Below are 17,320 nucleotides of genomic sequence, written 5' to 3' on the forward strand. Positions count from 1 at the left end.
TTTAATCGATGGATATTAAAGTGGTGATCATCTCTTAAATTGAACACATAAGCATATAAATATAATAAAAAGTTCTTCATCCATTATTTATGTTTTAAGCTAAATATTTTTCTTAAAAATTCAACATGATATCAAAATAAATCATTATCCTTATTATTATCTCTTCTATAATTCATACAACATGGTATTAAATGGTTTCAACCATAACTTTTTTTTAATTATTTTATTAATTATGAGGTGTACATCAGAACAAAAACTTGGATTGAAACGGGCACTTTCCAAGAATTGAATCAATGAGGGGTTTGATGGATTCAAAGTCTATTCTGACTTGTCCACATTACTATAAACCAGAACCACCAAAAAATGTAGTAATATCTACTACCTTTTGAATACATATATATTTAGTTAGATGGTCAAAATAGACGGCTTAAACCTGGGAAATTTTTCTCTCTTTTAGCCTCTTCCTTCTGATTATTTTAACTCAATCAGTCTGCTGCGAACAAATGTATGCCAATGTCATTGCACTTTGAGTCATTATCACTCTAATTTTTGAATTGAATTTGAGAAACCACCTGGAAATCAATGGATTCCAAGTTTGTTCTGACCAAGTGTTTGTACCCATTATGATATTTCATGTGTCAAAAGTTATATCTTAAGAGAGTTTCTAGACATTTTGAGTTGTGTTAAGTCTTTGACAAGCAATGTTCATTAAGGAACTAGAGAGAGAGAGAGAGAAGAAAAAATATGTATTTTCTTCCGAAACCTTTCCACTGCTTAACCATGAAGGTTCACACATGCTGCATTCCTCCCATCCTACTTTACTGTAAAATTGGATGATAACAATGCAAGTCGAACCCACATGAAGAAGACTAATTAAGAATTTTCTTATGCAGACTTTCCCCTTTCCTTTTCCATGAAGCTTCACATTGCTTGAGCTTAGTCATCCTTTTTAGCTGTTATTCATTTGGGAATTCAAACTGCAATATTCTCCGTCTAAGTTTTAACTCCGAAGTTCAACACGAGAATTTTATTTAATTATATAAACATAGAAAGAGGCTGAAAAGTCGTCAGAATTAATCCCAATGAGTATTGCAAGGTGGGGAGAATTCTGATTTCCCTGTGAATTTTATAAGAAACATGCTGGATTTGTTTATAATTTAACTCACCGACCATCATCGGAAGTCCTGGTTGATTACTAGAAAAGTTGGTTGCCACCATTCGATGTAAGCATTATATAAAAAATATTTTCAGTGGATAAACCTGCCACGCCTAGGGACTGCGCTTGAAAGTTCAACAGCCTAACCCACTGATTTGACAATCAGGAAAGTAAAAACAAAGAACGAGTCACATTGAAGATCAAGGCAGGGTCAAATCCTTGAAATAGACAAGCCATGTAGAATCAAATTCAATGTCAAAACCTGAACATATTTCATGTACTCGAAATTTCTGGTAGAAATCTATAGAGTTTCTGGAGTTCCCAACTCTTCAAGATAACCAAACCAATCTTTTTTCTTTGCTGAGTTCCTTTTTTCACAGATAAAAGCCATGTAACATGACACAAGTGGCTTTGTTTTTTTTCCCCAGGGAAGTTGTTTGCTTGACAGTGCTTGCTTACAAGACAAGATAATACCATGGGCAGATCTATTTACCCTGGAATCTTTTCCATCATTTTCAAGTATAAATATTGGTCCATGCAAATACCACTTCCTTTCATGCTTTCCAGATGATGACTAGCTACAATCTTTACCTGTTTTTCATCTTCAGGGAAAGTCCCTTGAATATCAACACAGCATGGGAAAGTCCATGGTTTTACACAGTTCAATTGGTTACTTCAATTGAGATCTTACGGTTCTGACAAAGACATGGTAAACAAACTAGTATTAAAAATTGCAGATTCTTAACACCAACCAAGGTAAACCATGCTGTATGTCCAATCAGGCTGTTCTGAGATCACTGTCAAACAATAATAAGAATAACAAGGAAGGAATATTTGAGAAAAATAAACCATATATCACACAAGAAGTTTCTTTACCATATTGACCACGTCTTTATTACAAATCTGCACGCCAGTTAGTTAATTTTTCCTTTTTTCTTTCCTTCCTTTCTTTTCTCTTTCCCTCTGTTTCTTTATTGAGTTGATCAACCATCTTCATCCTTCATGTATTTAAGATAAGAAATTTTACAGAACCTGCAACTTCTATATATGTTGGCTGTAGCAGTCATATCAAGCGTTTCCTGAAGAAATGTTTGCTACAGCTACAACAAAGCTCAACACTAGTTTCTGGTTCATCACAGTGAATAAAACGACATAGAAAAGAAACGAAAAGAAGCATAGCAATTACACAAATTAATAGTGTTTCCATTTGTTAGAAAAACATATTTAAATTCAGCCATTACCAACATTCTAGAGGTTTATGAGAGTCACCATACATAAATTCAGGTTTTGCTGCCTCCAAAATCATCCACAGGATTTGGATCTTTACAAGTAAATGAAGCCAATTGGCTTTCCAGCAATATTATTTCTCAAAAAAAAAAAAAAAAACAGAAACTAGAGTTGATAATAATAAATACCAACTTTAAATAATGACGTCTTGAATACACATAACAGTACAGTCAGGAAGCTGAGTTGAGGCAAAGGCTGAAAAAACAGCTGGCGGAGGTTTTGCTCAAAATTGAGGCGTACAATGCTTGGCAAATTGGCAATCATGTTGAATTGCAGAACCCTACAAATAGCACAACCTAGCAATGCAAAAGTAGAGTTAATGCCCATATGGAATGAATCAGCTACAATGATGTGCCCCATAAACATTATTATAACAGTTCTTACATGCAAAATGCATGATATGTCAATATCCTCAGAGCACCTTATCGCATTCTTGGGGATCTTCAAAAGAACAAAATTTCCAGAATGAATACAGAGGATGCCGTTTAATCTGTTAAAGGCTGCAGTGCTTGGCTAGCCCACAAAGGCAGAGGTGCTTGAATCAAGACAGGGAAACCAGTAACTGGATGCTGAAAGGATAAGCTCTCTGCATGAAGCTCATGGGCATCATATCTTCTCCCTTTCCACTCATAGACACCCTCGTATTTCACATCACCTCTAATAGGAATCCCCAGATATTGGCAATGCAATCGAATTTGATGCGTTCTTCCACTTTGAGGAAATGCTCTGACCAAAATCTCATCTTTCTTTGTATCAACATCTATAACAGCTTTTTCTTCAACTATAATACTAGTTTCTTCATCTTTCACAGATTCAGATGGGTCCTTGTAGCTCCACTGTCCATTGATTGATAATACTTCAAATGTAGTTTCCATGTGCCTTACTATGGACCCACCTGGTAGTTTTCGGCCTATGTCTCCTGCAGCATACACACGCCATGCTCCAAACTTTGATCGACCATGACCTGATTTGACTGTAATTCTTTCTGATTTTGGAGCTGAACCAATGCAGAAAGCAACATATGTTTTACGAACCATGTGATTAGTAAATGCTTTGACAAGCGCAGCAGCTACTTTGTGTGACTTGGTTATAACCATGATACCACTTGTGTCACGATCAAGTCGATTGGCCAGATGGAGCTCAAATGGGCTGGCCTGGTTCCCTGGAATGCGAAATATATGAACATATGTCAACATTTGTTACGAAAAAGATTCAAGCAGATCAAAAGGAAGCTTCTTCTGATATTGGTTATTACGGCTTCCTTAAGAGGTGCAAAGAACTATCAAAAGTCAATAATAGTCTGTAATATGGCGCTTTTCCACTCCACAAGCTAACTGAAAATCCGTTTATGATAAAATAAAGTGAAGCCCATGTAATTTTCTATTCCACATAGAAGAAATCTATAGATAATCCACTGTCATGGCATCATCCATAGAATAAGGAAACAATATTCCTCCTAAACAGTCCAATCTAACTATATAGTTCAACAAGGTCATTTTTTAGACTTTATCCAGTGGCAAAGGAGCTTTGTACAAGACTACTGAAAAAGAAATTAGCTAGCAACATTTTCAAACTTAATATTTCATTTACTGCAAAAAATAAACTGTTTTGAACAAATTGAAGCTTTCAACAACCAAGTACAAGTTTCTGCGTTCATTTAAAAGAAAAGTACAAGTTTCTGGCAAGCATATCTTATATAGCTAAATTCAGCTTAGAGAATAACTTTACTTGAAAAAAATTGAACACTTTGCTTCTAAGCATATCCAAGTCAACCCAGAAACCAATATTTTACAATTAGTCATAATACAAAAAAGGCTGAATAGACAGACCTTCACTGAGTGGATCCAACTCGGTCGAGTCAGAAAGAAACCGAGGAACAGACGCCAGAACGCTGTCACAATAAATCCCTTGAGGCTTGTTGACAGCAATGAGCCACTCATCTTCATATAGAATATCACTTCTTGAGAGTTCAAAAAGGCTTGATTTTGAAGAAGCTGTCATGGCTCTGGCAAGCTCGATGTCTTTTGAGATTGATGGCAAGGGAGGTGATAGAGGTGTTGGGTAATTTTGGTGGGAATTGGGGTTTGTAGACATTTTAGGGCAGAGAAAGAGCAGGGTTTTGGGGAATTTGGACAAGGGTTTTGGACTACAAAGGAAGAAGCTTTGTTGGGGGAGGGAAAAGAAGGGCATTTGTATCAGTTTCTACCGTTGGTAGTTGGGTCTCTCATTTTATCCTGCTCTGGGTGCAAAAACGGTGCCGTTTTTTGCACTCTCATAAACCCTTCTCTGAGCATTATGATCTGATATATCCCCCAAACCCCAAAACCCAGAGCTGCAAGGACCAATCCTTGGAGGAAACGATCAGTCTTTTTTCTCTGTTTCCTTCAATAAAGATGCCACCTTTTATACTGAAGAGATCAAATAAAGGATCCTTGCTTATATTTCAATACCATAGAACAAAAACTAGAAACGTATGCTCCTCACAGCTGGTTCCCAATTTCCTAGATTCAAATCAAAACCACGAGGTTTTGGGTTCTGGGTTGTCATCAATTTTGAAAAAGTCAATGAAAAACCGATCTGGGTCTTTTTGTACTCTGGCAAATTCAAGTCTTTTGAGGTTACAAAATCTATATTTCTTGCATTTAAATCCAAAAGGCGGGATTTTTGCAAGAGAATTTGGAACACAGGCTGCTGTTGAACTTTGTACGTCTGATGGGCTCACAGTTGATGGAATTGTTGGCAGTAAGTGGATGATCGTTGTGGAGAGTGAGAGTGATTGGAAGAGTCATGCTGCTGCAATTGCTCAGTCCATTCAAGTTATCAAGAAGCGCCTTCAGGTATTAGTTTTATTGGCATTTTGGTCAATATTTGCATCCAATGCGAGATAAATTTATGTTGAACATTTCTGGTTTAATTTTTGGCAGTTGTAACTAAAAATTTGGTCCTAGTAATCTTATTAGATTAAGTTTTGAGATTGGAGTAGTACTACTAATATTGGAGTTTCGGTATTTTTTACATCTCTTTAACAGTTTATGTTGGAATTTATCTATGTACAGGAAATGATTAATGAATTTCTGCTGTTGTCTTTCTGCTTTATGTAACTTGATTCAGTTTCAAGTATAATCTTCCTATTAGTGGACTGTCGCATATGTATTGAGAACATGCTTGTTAAGCTCTTTGTTGTCTGTGAATGCAGTGGAAGAAATTGATGGCTAGGTTGGATTTGTTATCAGCAGAGCTGAACAAGCCTAACCTTTGGAATGATCCTGTCCATGCTAGTAAGATAAGCCGTGAGCACGGCTCACTAATGGGTAAAATGAAAGAAGTGAAGGCATTTGAGCAAGAACTGCTTGAACATATAGATATGATAAAGCTTGCAAGGGAAGAGAATGACACTGAGTTGGAATCGGTGGGCTCTCACTTCTTATCTAGGCATGTATTAATTATTCTTTACAATTAAGGGCTTATTTCTCATTCATTTGGTTATGATATGGTAATTATTATTTTTTGGATTTTTTTTAGGTTAATTCTATATATCATTGTTGCATATTATGGAGTAGCTGTATTTTCTGTTACACAAAATCAGGAATGTTTCTACCTTGAAAGATAACATTAGTTAACAATAGAAACAGGAGTGATTTAGTTTCATGCGCAAAAGGTGATTTAGCAATATTTTGACAAAAAGGCACTCACTGGGTTGTGGTAGTTGACTGTCTCTTCTAAGATATGCTGTTACATAATATCTTCTTGTGAATCTATGAAAAACATCACTTGTATTTTTACTAGGCATCTTTCTTTATACACCAAACAGCCAGTTTTAACTCTATAAAATATTCCTCTGCAGGAATCGATGAAAGCATTGCTAAGGATGAGAAGAGATTCAAAAGACAAGGAGCTTGAAGCTTTGTTAGCTGGGGAGCATGACTCTTGCTCTTGTTATATAGAGGTTTAATTTATGTAGTGTTTTGACTGTTGTTCAGTGCAGTATACTTTTATCCTTTAGTTTTATTAAGATGCCTATTCTTGAAAACAATGTGATTGCCTTACAGTTTAATGGTTCTTTTTCTTATTTGCCATTGTCCCAATGGATAATGAAAATCTGCCGCTTTATATTCTGCTGATGTCGACCTTGATCTTTTGGTTTATAATGTAGGTACAAGCTGGAGCTGGGGGCACTGAGAGCATGGATTGGGCAGCAATGGTTATGCAAATGTATAAAACCTGGGCCCGACGGCATGGCTATGGAGTAACAGTAATGGATGAAATGCCGGGTGAGATTGCAGGAATCAAGGTTAATCTTCTTGCCTCCTCTACTTGTCCTTCTTTTAAATGACACATGATTGCACATATCTGTTTTATTACCTAATCCAGTATAGAGGGTAATTAGGCATGCATGCCTAAACTTAACGATAACTGGGAATTCTTTTGAGATGAAAAGCTATTGTCATTTTTTCTTTGTGAATGTTAGATTCTAGTTGGGTGCTAAACATGAAGTCCATTGAACTGTCTACTTTTAGCTTTTAATTGAGAATTTTTTGGCCCATTTCAAAGAATTACTTGGACGGAGATTATTGTTTTCTAACCTTAGATGAGACTATTCTTTCAGCGAGCAACAATCAAAGTTGATGGTGAATATGCTTTTGGATATGCGAAAGCAGAAGTAGGAGTTCATAGGTTAGTCCGTATCTCCCCTTTTGACAGTGGAAAGCGGCGGCATACTTCATTTGCTGCAGTTGCTGTAATTCCTATCCTAGGTGATGGATCTACTCATGTACAAATTAATGAATCTGATCTCCGCGTTGAACGGTTTCGTGCTGGGGGAGCTGGCGGTCAACATGTTAACACAACCGAGAGTGCTGTGAGGATTGTCCACATTCCCACGGGAGTAACTGCTACTTGTCAAAATGAAAGGTGTTGAAGTGTGCTGATTGTCAAAACCACTGCAGTTTCCTAGCTTTGTTTGTGCTAAAAATGGGGCCATATGTACTGTTGTTTTCTCTCTAACCCAAGCTCATAATTTCCTTGGAAACACAGATCGCAGCATCAGAATAAGGCCTCAGCAATGGCTGTGCTTCAGTCTCGATTAGACCAGCTTGAGATGGCTCGTCAGGCACAGATGAATGCTCAGCATACACAATCTCTTACCGAGATAAGTTGGGGCAACCAGATACGTACTTACGTTCTTCATGTACAGCCTCTCTCGCATTGAAGCTTACACTAATTGCTTTTTGGACCATTGACATTTTGGGTCACATTTTGACATGCTCTCTTTTTGATGCAGCCTTATCGAATGGTGAAGGATCTCCGGACCAATTATGAGGTCTCTGATCCTGACTCTGTGCTGGAAGGAGATCTAGACGGCTTCATCTTGAACTATTTGTCTTCTTCATTGGACAAAGATGAAGGTGAACGATAAGATTGCAGCGGCTAAAGATTTTGTTGAAACATGAAGATCAATAATGGAGCCATCTGGATATCATGCATGAGCTTTGCATTGTCAGCTCCGGGATATGATATATCAGAGCATTTGTATATATATTAGTACTTAACAAGGATTAGAGAATGCTAACTTGTGATGAAACCATACAATTGTTCTTCATTGTCTGTTCTTGCATTGCTTCTTTTGTGGAATGATCTATGTAGTTCAATTTTTTGTCTTAAAATCTTTGTTGTCCATATGGTTCAACTAAGAGAATATGTGCACCAGCTCCTTCAAATTTATCTCATCTTTAAATACTGACTTGAAATCTATGACATTTTATCTCATTTAATTTTTATGATATTTTATCTCATCTAATTATACAATGTTTCGAGTCTCTCACTTATAAAAGGGAGAGACTCACCTTGATTTGGGTTTATCTCAATCTTCGTATGAGGTCTTATTTCAATAAAAAATTGAGTATTAATTGTTAAGATCAAGCGTATCGAGCCATTTGATTTGTTTCAATACTTCATGTTACATAATAACATTTATTGATGTCCATAAGACTTTGATTCAATTAAAGATCGAGACCTTAAAGCATTATAGACTTATAATTACTTATTCAAATTTAACACCAAAAAAAAATTTACATAACAAGTCAATGATAAACACATAATTAAAAATTAATAAAATAAGATGGTTTTTCATTTAATGAAACAAATCTTATAATTACCGTCATGCTTATATATATATTTTATGTAATAAAAGTAAAATAGTTGAAATATAAAATGACATATTTTAATATTAACTCCACACTTATTATTATTTCCTTAAAGTTTTAACAAATTGTTTAACATAAAAGAAATAAAAAAAAAACAAACAGGAATAAATGCCGAACGACGTCGTTTCCGCCAAGATGGAGTCTGCCCAAAGTCTTTTATATTACTTTTATTTGGTTCCTTTAATGGAAGAGACGACAAGGTACGCTAATTTCTCTAGCCGTATCTAATCTTCATCTTCTTCTTTCTAATGTTCTGTTAGCTCTCTTCTCTTTCGAAGTACCCAACTTTTTCCTATAACGAAGCTTGAAGAGCTAAAAAGATTGGATTTTTCCCCTTTTTTTGCTTCAGGCATAGAAATTGAAGGAATTGAATCTGTTAATTTTTGTTTTTGGTGCAAATTAAAAGATGGGGTCATCATCAGTAATAACCCCAGAAGATGTGTTGGAGTCTTTGATGAATGATGGAACTATTGATGCTCTCAGGTTGAAGATTATCAATCAGCTTAAGGCCAATGTTAGTCTCTTTCTTTCATCTCTTATGTCTGTATTTTGGTACATAAGCATACAAGTTGCTGAATATTTTATCTGGGTGTATTTGTTTCGATGCAAAAATTGTTCATTGAATAATTTCCTGGGACAATGTCATCCAAATTTGTGATTTATCATTAAGATTTTGCAAATTCAGTGATTGCTCTTTGCGCTTGTTTGAGTGTTAATGTCAAATTTTTGTTCTTTCCTTGAATGCAATTATTATTTATCTGAGTGAACTCTTTGGGTATACATAGATTTTGGAGTCCCCTTGTAAATCCATTTAAGTCCATTGAGTCATGGTCTTTTACTTTGCTGATGATGGTTCCTTATTTTTACTAAGAGGAGAAAAGTTTCTTCTTTTTGTGGGCACTGGATATGAAGTTATATATTTAGTGTAAATTCTATAAAAGTGTTACTCCTCTTTCCAACGGATATTGAGTTCTCTACATGATGAAGGAATTGAATTTGGATTGGGGAGTAATTTTACTGAATTTTGGATATTGTGGTGACTTGTTTATTATATTTATTGTTGTAACTCGCTGATATTTGTTGTGTGTGCTTTGCTGACATAACATGGGTTAAAAAACCTACATTGCTTTGGATGTGGTATGATATCCGTACTTTGCCTTTGTTATAGGAGGAGCTGAAGAATACAACAATCAGAATGGCAGAGCAGAGTAAGGTCCTTAACACCCCTGGGGCAGAGAAACAGACCAAAAGAGAATTGTTTGATGCACTTAGGCAGGAACTTGAGTGAGTGTTATTGCTGTTGTTCATTGTTTCCTTAACAGCTAAAGTTCAATAATGCCTAGATGGTTTCATGTACTTCTTTCATGTTTTTACACTCCCAGCCTACCTGATCTTTGTCATAATTTGTAAAACTTTCAATGCCATTGTGCATGATATGCTATGTGCTCCTGATTTAAAATTGAAAGGGCATTAAATGTAGGGTGGAACTAATGATTGTTCTTATTATTGGGCAGAACCCCAGTCCTTGAGAGGGCGTCAAAATCAGTTTGGGATTTGATTTTGGACACAAATGGGCTAGGGAAGGAAATAAGTGAAACTGTGGAAAGAGTCTTTTGTAAATTAAGTGGCAGGGAACCTCCACTATTTCCTCATCCAAATGATGAAAGCCAGCCTGAAAAAGAAGCTGAGGATGAGAAAGGAAAAGGGAAAGAAAAGGAGAATGAAAATGAAAAGGAGAATTCAAACTCTAAATCAAAGAAACGAAATTTCAGTGAAATGAATGCTGAGGGAAGTGCCACTGAAGTTGCTGGCAAATCTAGCGATACTCCAGCTGCACCTGATGATGCAACTTAATCTCCCATCCCTAGTGTGAAGATGTGTTGCTGTGTCAACAGAAACTATTGTTGCAAATCTGGTGATCTTTTGACTGGAAGAGAAAACTCCCTTCAATTCATTCCATTTGTTACAACAACACAATATTGTTTAGGTTTGCCTAGAACAGAGCAGAAGTGAATGTGTTTATTGTAGTATGAACCATGGAGTTCTCATATGACCACAAGCTGTATCCTCATCATGAAGTTTATTTACTATAGTTAATTCTGTGAATAGTTTGAGGGCTGTTTCTTCTGGCTTTGCCTATATTCAAAGTAGATGAAAGCATGCTTGTTTTTGAGCATATTTTATCTCCCGGTTGCTGACTCTTGCACAATAGAAGTCCCTTTTAGATGTTTTTACACAGTACGAGTTGATTCTTTGAGAATGTTGTAGAAACATGTTTGTTCTTTTCATGTGCCTTCTAACCCTTGACTTCTTAAATTGTCTTTTTTAATAATTTCTTGAACCCCCAAGAATGAATCTGGAGGGACCAGTTTGCCTTTGCTGCTATGGAGATAATTTCAATTGTGAAACTGTACAGCAGGTAGTGTATTTTATCCGAAAGTTTGATTTTCAGTCCATGCCAACTTTGTTGCGAGAAAGCATGTGTTCTCCATGCTTATTGATCGGTTAGGCATTCATCTTTGACAGGGATGATGACGCCTTCAAGATAAAATGAAGTGTGTACCAAAGTCTTTATCTGATTTGAAGAGAAATATATATATATATATATATATTTGCAGTTTCTCATGAAAAGCAGCCAGGAAGGACTTCTGATTTACACGGTTTCTTGTTTATCTCAACAAACCTGCTGTCCTGTTATCATCATAGTTTCAGGGCTTTTCATTGACCCTTACATTCCGGAGTCATTTTTTTAATTCTTGATGGCAAAACAAGTAATCTTGCTTAGCTATTTCTTGCTAAACTCCCTAGTTTTTTGCCTTGCTTTTGTTGGACTCCCTGATTGGAATCTGGGGTTGCTTAAGCGTACGGGGATTTTGGTACAGAAACTTCTAACTTGAGTGGAGGTTTTTCTTTTTCTGAAGGATTTTTAGAGTGAAGAAATTAATAAATAAAGAAATGGTCGAAGAAGCAAAATGGATTCAAAGAATCCTCGTATGCAGTAAGAAAACTTTCTAAATAACTAAACTACTTACATTATAAGTTGCACGCTGTAAGAAAAAAGAAATGATAAGTTCTGGCAACTGTTTCTGTAGCTACTTAAGGTTTATCTACTTCCTATCTTCTGGGCCTAAAAGAATGAAAATGTGAAAAAGATGAGATTTGTAACAAAATCTCATGATTATCCTAACAAAATTCTCCACGTACTGTCCAGACTTCTAGGCCCAGTCATTGAACTCATTGGAGGCATGAGGATTGGAAAAGTATTGCACAGCTAGATCAGGAACAACAGGTGAATAAAATGAGTTGTTCCCAGGCTGCAGATTCATATTCGAATTAGGAACCAGAGGCTGCGGCCTGCAAGCAGCATGGGGAGAGATTAGCCTGCCGTTACTGTTTGACAGATTGTTGCTCATAATAACTGCAGGATTATCGACCATATCCTGTCCATAGAATGCAGTCACATTACTAGTGTAGTTTGCAGGATTTCCTTCTCTGAATAGATTGCCCTCTGCTACCACATCGGAGAAGCCGGTTGGCGAGTTGCTCAACAGCATGTTTTGGAGGTCATTTAGCCTTTGAAACCTTGGTTGGTGCCTTTCAGCTTCTTGAAGAGATACTAGCGTTGGATTATGCACCTGGGCGGTTGAAGGTGCAGGTACTAGTCCTCCAAGTTGATATCTCTGAGCTTCTTGGACATAAGCTGGCATATGGTTGTTTTGAAGACAGATAGTTGGATTCACCTGGGTGCCCGGAGCAGCAGTGAAAGCCATTCCTCCCACTTGGTTTGCGTTCAAACTATCTCTCACATTGTTCGTCCCTTGACCCCAGACTGGCATGTGGTTGCTGATATGCTCATCTATATGTGAAAAATCCATAACTATATTATAGTAACACAATGGAAGGGAAGGGAAGAAAAAGAAGACAAGTGTTAGTTTGCAACTTTAACTAGAGCCTAAACCGAAAAGTTGGGATTGAAAGCAGTGAAATACCTGATATGGGTGAATCTGAATCCTTGGTACTGACAGATTTTTGTGCTGTCTGCTCATATGTTTGAAAGCGTTGAGAAAGAAAATGTGAAGGGGCATTTGAAAATGAAAACTGCTGCTGGTGATCAGGATTGACATGAGCCCCTTGGCCACCAAAGTCAAAAGACAAATCAATCCCATATGTATATTTCTGAAAGTATGGAGACTCTAGAGTTGGGTAACCTTGCCGGCTCAACTGAAACAACCGGTTGTCGCATCTAAAGAGCTTCTCGATGGGCCTGTCAAGGGCTCCGGGAGGAAATTCTAGGTAGTGCCTCCTAAGAATACGACACAATAACCACAAAATTGTATGTTGGAAAATGAAGAAATTAAGTAAGAAGAAGACAAGGTTGATACCAGATGATGAGATGGTGATCAATTGCTAGGAAAAGAAACAATTAAATATAAAAAAAAATTCAAAACAGAAGTGATGCAAACCTGAACGTAGGAGCTTGTCCTCCAGTGAAGTCTGACACCATTCTCCATTGAGTGTGCTTCCTTGGTTGTGGATCAATCTCATGGTGGAAGGAAGGAGGCTGGTTTAACTGCACAAATCTCACCACATTATTACAGAAGAAATCCAAATCAAAACAAGCAACAGACCCCATTGAATCTTAACTGTGGAACAGCTTGAAAAATATTTTTACCTCAATTTCAAGAATTCCAGGCTTATCTTCCTGAATGACAGCCTTCAAGGACAAGATATCAGACCACTGGATTTCGATCTTACTTTTCAAACCATGTTCCAAAAACTCCCAAACCAACTTTCTCTTAGCAAAATAGCACTTTGCTACCAAGTCACCTTCATTTCTGGATACCCTCTGCAAGAGACATTAATCAACCATTTATTAGAATGTGGAAATGTTCTTCATGTTTCTGTATATACGCGCAGTTTGCATAAAGTAAGCAGATAATTGGTTTCACCTGCCATGAGCCGACTCTAAGCAAAGCAATTGGGAAGTTTTCAGCCTTCAACTTATTTGCTTGCTGTAAAGCTTCTTTTGCCTTTACTTTAGCTGCAGCATAAACAGAATTAGAGTTTGCTTGATTTTCACCATTGGAGTTCTGTTCTTGGACCATCTGGTCTAGCCTGTCTAGGAAAGAGGATGTTCTAGAAAGTTTCAAGCCAAGAGCAGGTAGTGTCTGAAAAGCCTGAATCAAGTTAACCTGCAACGAAGACTGAAGATAATTAATTTTACCATGCCTGCATTTTAAATATATTAAGTATTTATTGCTTGTAGAATCATAACAGTAGAGAAACTAACTGCATTTACATATAAAAAGGAAGAGGAGGAAATGGATCAAAGTTAGTGCAAAAAAAAAAACAAGTGAAAACCAATATATCTGACCTCTTCCATTGACAGATTTGAAGGATAATCCAAAAAGCCAATGCATGACTGTCAAAACTTGGCCAAAACATGCAGTAGCACATCAGGATCATCAAACAATGCTTTTCAAAAAAAAAAAAAGTATTATCAAACAAAAATTGTGAAAGAAATAATTTTTGGATAAATGGTGAAATATTTAAACCCATGCTTGTTTTTAAAGTTCTTTCGGAAAAGAAAAGAAAAAAAAAAAAAGCATAGAAAGAGATGATCTTAAATGAACCCCAAAGTAAAAGAAGAGAAAGGGAAAGCAAACAAAGATAGACATGGAAGTCCCATGCAAAAAATAAACTCATCAATGAACAACATATATATACATATATATATATATATATATAGATTTAAAGAAAAACTACATTCCCAAGGAAAATAATTTATTAGAAGGATCAAAAGACAGTTTTTCTAATCATTTTCTGTCAGAAAAAATATCATTAATAATTTTTATAAACCTTGAAAATAACATGCATGATAAAAACCATATGTTTGCCATTGAAAAGCACTACATGCAGCATCTCCAAAAGGACCAAAACCTCATCTTAAATCTTTTGAGACACAAGATTAGCCTCACGCATATGAACAACAGAAATCCCAGTAAGCCAAAAGAGAGAACAAAAAAAAAACAGCACTCAATGTAGCAGCCTCTCAAAAATGAAAGAAATTAAAAAAAAAAAAAAGAGAAAAGAAACAGGCTGATAAATTCTTAGAAAAATAAAGATAAGAGAGGAAAAGAAACCTGTGGAGTTGACTGTGTCCAGCTCCCAGAAAGATAATCAAAGCTGTGAGAAAAACTCATCAAAGACCTTTGATCCTCCATGTCTTCATCAAAAACCAGAATCCCATGCGCCATAATCCTCAAACAAACTCTTGCTCTTTTCTGTTCTAAGAAAAACAAACAAAATCTTTAACAAAAACCCAGATTTTATATGAACAGATATATGTATGCATCAAAGAAACGGATTGGTTTAATGATCTTGTCAAAAATTTATATCCTTCTATATGTACAGCAGCAGCAGCAGCAGCAGCAGAAGCAGAAGAAGGTGAATAAATTAAGTTTGACCCTGTTTGAGAAAGGACTGAAGAAAGCAGAAAGAACAAAACAGGGTACCGAAATGAGAGGAAACAGAAACAGAGAAGAAAGAGAGAGAGAGAGATAGAAGGAGAAGGAGAAGGAGACGGCTGTTGAGAGGATTTCGTTGAGAAGCGGAAGCCGGTTTTATATGTAGAAAGGATTCCTCCTCGACGTAAAACTAGATGACTTCATAGTTCATTACACGTGGACTTCCCTTTTTTATTTTTTTTCTTTCTTTTCATAATATATATTTTTCACTACTAAAGGGATTTTTTTTATTATATTCAATTCATGGTAAAAAAAATTTAAAAAAAAAAGAAGAAGAAAGATTGGGTCTAAATCAACTTCTTAAGTTAGTTAATAATTTGTTATTAGTTATGTCTCAAAAAGTATTAATCTGGTTAATATTATATTCGTTTTTTATTTTTTTATATATAAAAGAGGACATTAATCAAATAAAAATTTTAATACGTATTTTTTGGGTTTTATTCAATGAACCCAATTTTTTTTTTCCATTTTCTCATTCAGCTTTTTTAGGGTTATCTGAGAATAAGCTAGAGACAACAAGCCATTAATGCAAATTTGCATCAGTAATAACTCCGAAGAGATACCTTTACACTTAGTAATTAATAACAAATTTTTACATGGAAAAATTCAAAGTAATTGAAAAAAAAAAAAAAGAGGTATAGAATCTGAGAAGAGGATATGTCCAACAATTATTTACTGAGGGCATTAAATATGTAAGACCCATAAATGAGTAAACCCCAGATTTGCTGACCTTTTTAATTCAGATTCTGAGTGTTTACTCCCCATTTTCACTAATTAAATAAAACACAAAGAGCAAAATGGCTCAATGCTTCTAGTTTAATTAATTAAACAAAAAAATAAAAAAAAATTGGGGGTTTGCAGGCATTCTTTAGAAGAAAGCAAGCAGTGGTATTGTAGTATTCCATACACAGCCGTCGCTTGCGGACGCCAGAGACACTTTCTAGCCTTAGAAAGGTAGTAATTAAGAATTAGAAAATTAAAAAAAAATTAAGAATTTGGATAATGCTTAAGGCCTAATCATCACATTTCAACTATTCAATCCTTTTCCTCTTGCTTTATCTCTTTTTAATCTAAAAATGAAATACAATAAGTATATATGATTTTTAAGAAAAAAAATTTCGATTTTATGACGTTTTAATACACGAATTAGACCTTTTTTTCCATATATATATATACACGTGTTCATTATTTTTGGTATGAACGAATGCGTTTGAATAGATTGAAATGTTTCAAAATTCTCTAACAAAATCGTGTTTCATGTGAACGAAAATCTATAAAAATTTCGATAAATATTTATTGTAATCATAGATATTAATAAGATAAGAATCTTTAAACATTCCGACAAATATTTTTAGTAAACAAGAGTACGGACGCGTATTTACTCGTGCACAATAAATTTAACTACCTTTTAATAGTAATCCTCGTACTTTAATCATGAATACATAATTAAAAACTTGTTGTTTTCCACAATAGAGTTGGGATAATTTCTAAGTTAATTCTTCAAACAGTTGAAGATAATTTGGTGATGAGGATCTAATCCAAAAGAAATGACATGTATTCCACACGATTGTCAAAGTTGATTAATTATTAGCACAATCCCAAGCACTAGCTAATGAGCAAGATTCATTTGTATAAAAGAGATATGATATCACACCAATCATATTCTTTTATCTTAGTTGTTACCATCTAATGATGAGAATTTGGGCTTTTGAAATTCCAAGTGAGTTGATTTCCTTTTTCTTTATTTGCTACCAAAAGTTCATTGCATGCTAAGGCAATGTCATGTCACCAGTATAGCCTTTGAGTGGGTTTGGTGACATCAAGGGATGAATATGGTGATCTCAACTGGTTTATATATACAAAAGGACAAACTAGGAAGTTCATATCAGATTGTATGACTTAAAACTTTTTTTTTGAAAGAAGAATGATTACATAAGATTTTGCCAAAGTGGAGTAAGAGGTGGAATGATTATTGGGTAGGTCTTCATCATATCTGTATATGCAACTGCAAATATAATGACATGAACAAATTGAAGGGCAAAGACTTGAGTTGACTCTTGTTGATATTTAACCAAAATGATTGCATATTTGAGTGGAGGGCAAATATGTTTTGTTAGAATATATATAGCAGCCAAAATTGTCAATTT

The 17,320-nt window shown here is 35.5% G+C and overlaps 4 protein-coding genes across 11 annotated transcripts; 2 read left to right on the forward strand and 2 right to left on the reverse strand.

Moving 5' to 3' along the window:
- Nucleotides 1-2,327: 2,327 nt before the first annotated feature.
- On the reverse strand, nt 2,328-4,728 carry LOC110415979 (Pseudouridine synthase family protein). 3 transcript variants are annotated; one of them, XR_002445131.2, is made up of 3 exons: nt 4,273-4,728; nt 2,865-3,605; nt 2,328-2,739 (listed from the first exon to the last, which is right to left on the reverse strand). XR_002445131.2 is itself a non-coding variant. In XM_021427793.2 (2 exons), the coding sequence occupies exons 1-2, from the start codon at nt 4,631-4,633 to the stop codon at nt 2,929-2,931; spliced, it is 1,038 nt and encodes a 345-aa protein (XP_021283468.1). In that variant the 5' UTR covers nt 4,634-4,728; the 3' UTR covers nt 2,328-2,928. The 3 variants fall into 3 exon arrangements, 1 of the variants encoding a protein (XP_021283468.1); XR_002445130.2 differs by having other exon boundaries at nt 2,828-3,605; XM_021427793.2 differs by having other exon boundaries at nt 2,328-3,605.
- LOC110415974 (Peptide chain release factor 2) lies at nt 4,693-8,178 on the forward strand. The gene is made up of 7 exons (XM_021427789.2): nt 4,693-5,280; nt 5,640-5,852; nt 6,288-6,389; nt 6,597-6,734; nt 7,050-7,354; nt 7,478-7,631; nt 7,725-8,178. Exons 1-7 carry the CDS (start codon nt 4,837-4,839, stop codon nt 7,857-7,859), a joined length of 1,491 nt encoding a protein of 496 aa, XP_021283464.1. The 5' UTR covers nt 4,693-4,836; the 3' UTR covers nt 7,860-8,178.
- A 664-nt stretch (nt 8,179-8,842) lies between these two features.
- LOC110415984 (antigenic heat-stable protein) lies at nt 8,843-10,880 on the forward strand. The gene is made up of 3 exons (XM_021427799.1): nt 8,843-9,160; nt 9,815-9,930; nt 10,161-10,880. Exons 1-3 carry the CDS (start codon nt 9,053-9,055, stop codon nt 10,498-10,500), a joined length of 564 nt encoding a protein of 187 aa, XP_021283474.1. The 5' UTR covers nt 8,843-9,052; the 3' UTR covers nt 10,501-10,880.
- A 774-nt stretch (nt 10,881-11,654) lies between these two features.
- On the reverse strand, nt 11,655-15,223 carry LOC110415970 (uncharacterized). Of its 6 annotated transcripts, none has more exons than XM_021427779.1 (7): nt 14,790-15,223; nt 14,021-14,068; nt 13,596-13,838; nt 13,319-13,492; nt 13,110-13,216; nt 12,636-12,949; nt 11,655-12,523 (listed from the first exon to the last, which is right to left on the reverse strand). In XM_021427779.1, exons 1-7 carry the CDS (start codon nt 14,901-14,903, stop codon nt 11,862-11,864), a joined length of 1,662 nt encoding a protein of 553 aa, XP_021283454.1. In that variant the 5' UTR covers nt 14,904-15,223; the 3' UTR covers nt 11,655-11,861. The 6 variants fall into 6 exon arrangements, with proteins under 6 accessions (XP_021283454.1, XP_021283455.1, XP_021283453.1 ...); XM_021427780.1 differs by having other exon boundaries at nt 11,655-12,502; nt 13,596-13,850; XM_021427778.1 differs by having other exon boundaries at nt 13,596-13,850.
- Nucleotides 15,224-17,320: the final 2,097 nt, after the last annotated feature.

The sequence above is a fragment of the Theobroma umbraticum genome, unplaced genomic scaffold, assembly GCF_002168275.2.
Source record: "Theobroma umbraticum cultivar Fairchild unplaced genomic scaffold, ASM216827v3 scaffold_147.0, whole genome shotgun sequence".
NCBI classification, from domain to species: Eukaryota; Viridiplantae; Streptophyta; class Magnoliopsida; order Malvales; family Malvaceae; genus Theobroma; species Theobroma umbraticum.

What these genes read in the sequence shown, in the direction of transcription:
- LOC110415979 (XM_021427793.2), bottom strand. Translation starts at nt 4,633, where the DNA reads ATGCCCTTCTTTTCCCTCCCCCAACAAAGCTTCTTCCTTTGTAGTCCA. An exon ending in GTTGGATCCACTCAGTGAAG is followed by an intron (nt 3,606 to 4,272) that starts GTCTGTCTATTC and finishes TTCGCATTCCAG; the next exon opens with GGAACCAGGCCAGCCCATTT.
- LOC110415974 (XM_021427789.2), top strand. Translation starts at nt 4,837, where the DNA reads ATGCCACCTTTTATACTGAAGAGATCAAATAAAGGATCCTTGCTTATA. An exon ending in TTATCAAGAAGCGCCTTCAG is followed by an intron (nt 5,281 to 5,639) that starts GTATTAGTTTTA and finishes CTGTGAATGCAG; the next exon opens with TGGAAGAAATTGATGGCTAG. An exon ending in GTGAGATTGCAGGAATCAAG is followed by an intron (nt 6,735 to 7,049) that starts GTTAATCTTCTT and finishes CTATTCTTTCAG; the next exon opens with CGAGCAACAATCAAAGTTGA.
- LOC110415984 (XM_021427799.1), top strand. Translation starts at nt 9,053, where the DNA reads ATGGGGTCATCATCAGTAATAACCCCAGAAGATGTGTTGGAGTCTTTG. An exon ending in TCAATCAGCTTAAGGCCAAT is followed by an intron (nt 9,161 to 9,814) that starts GTTAGTCTCTTT and finishes CCTTTGTTATAG; the next exon opens with GAGGAGCTGAAGAATACAAC. An exon ending in GCACTTAGGCAGGAACTTGA is followed by an intron (nt 9,931 to 10,160) that starts GTGAGTGTTATT and finishes ATTATTGGGCAG; the next exon opens with AACCCCAGTCCTTGAGAGGG.
- LOC110415970 (XM_021427778.1), bottom strand. Translation starts at nt 14,903, where the DNA reads ATGGCGCATGGGATTCTGGTTTTTGATGAAGACATGGAGGATCAAAGG. An exon ending in GGACACAGTCAACTCCACAG is followed by an intron (nt 14,069 to 14,789) that starts GTTTCTTTTCCT and finishes AAGTTTTGACAG; the next exon opens with TCATGCATTGGCTTTTTGGA. An exon ending in GGACAAGCTCCTACGTTCAG is followed by an intron (nt 12,950 to 13,109) that starts GTTTGCATCACT and finishes TCGTATTCTTAG; the next exon opens with GAGGCACTACCTAGAATTTC.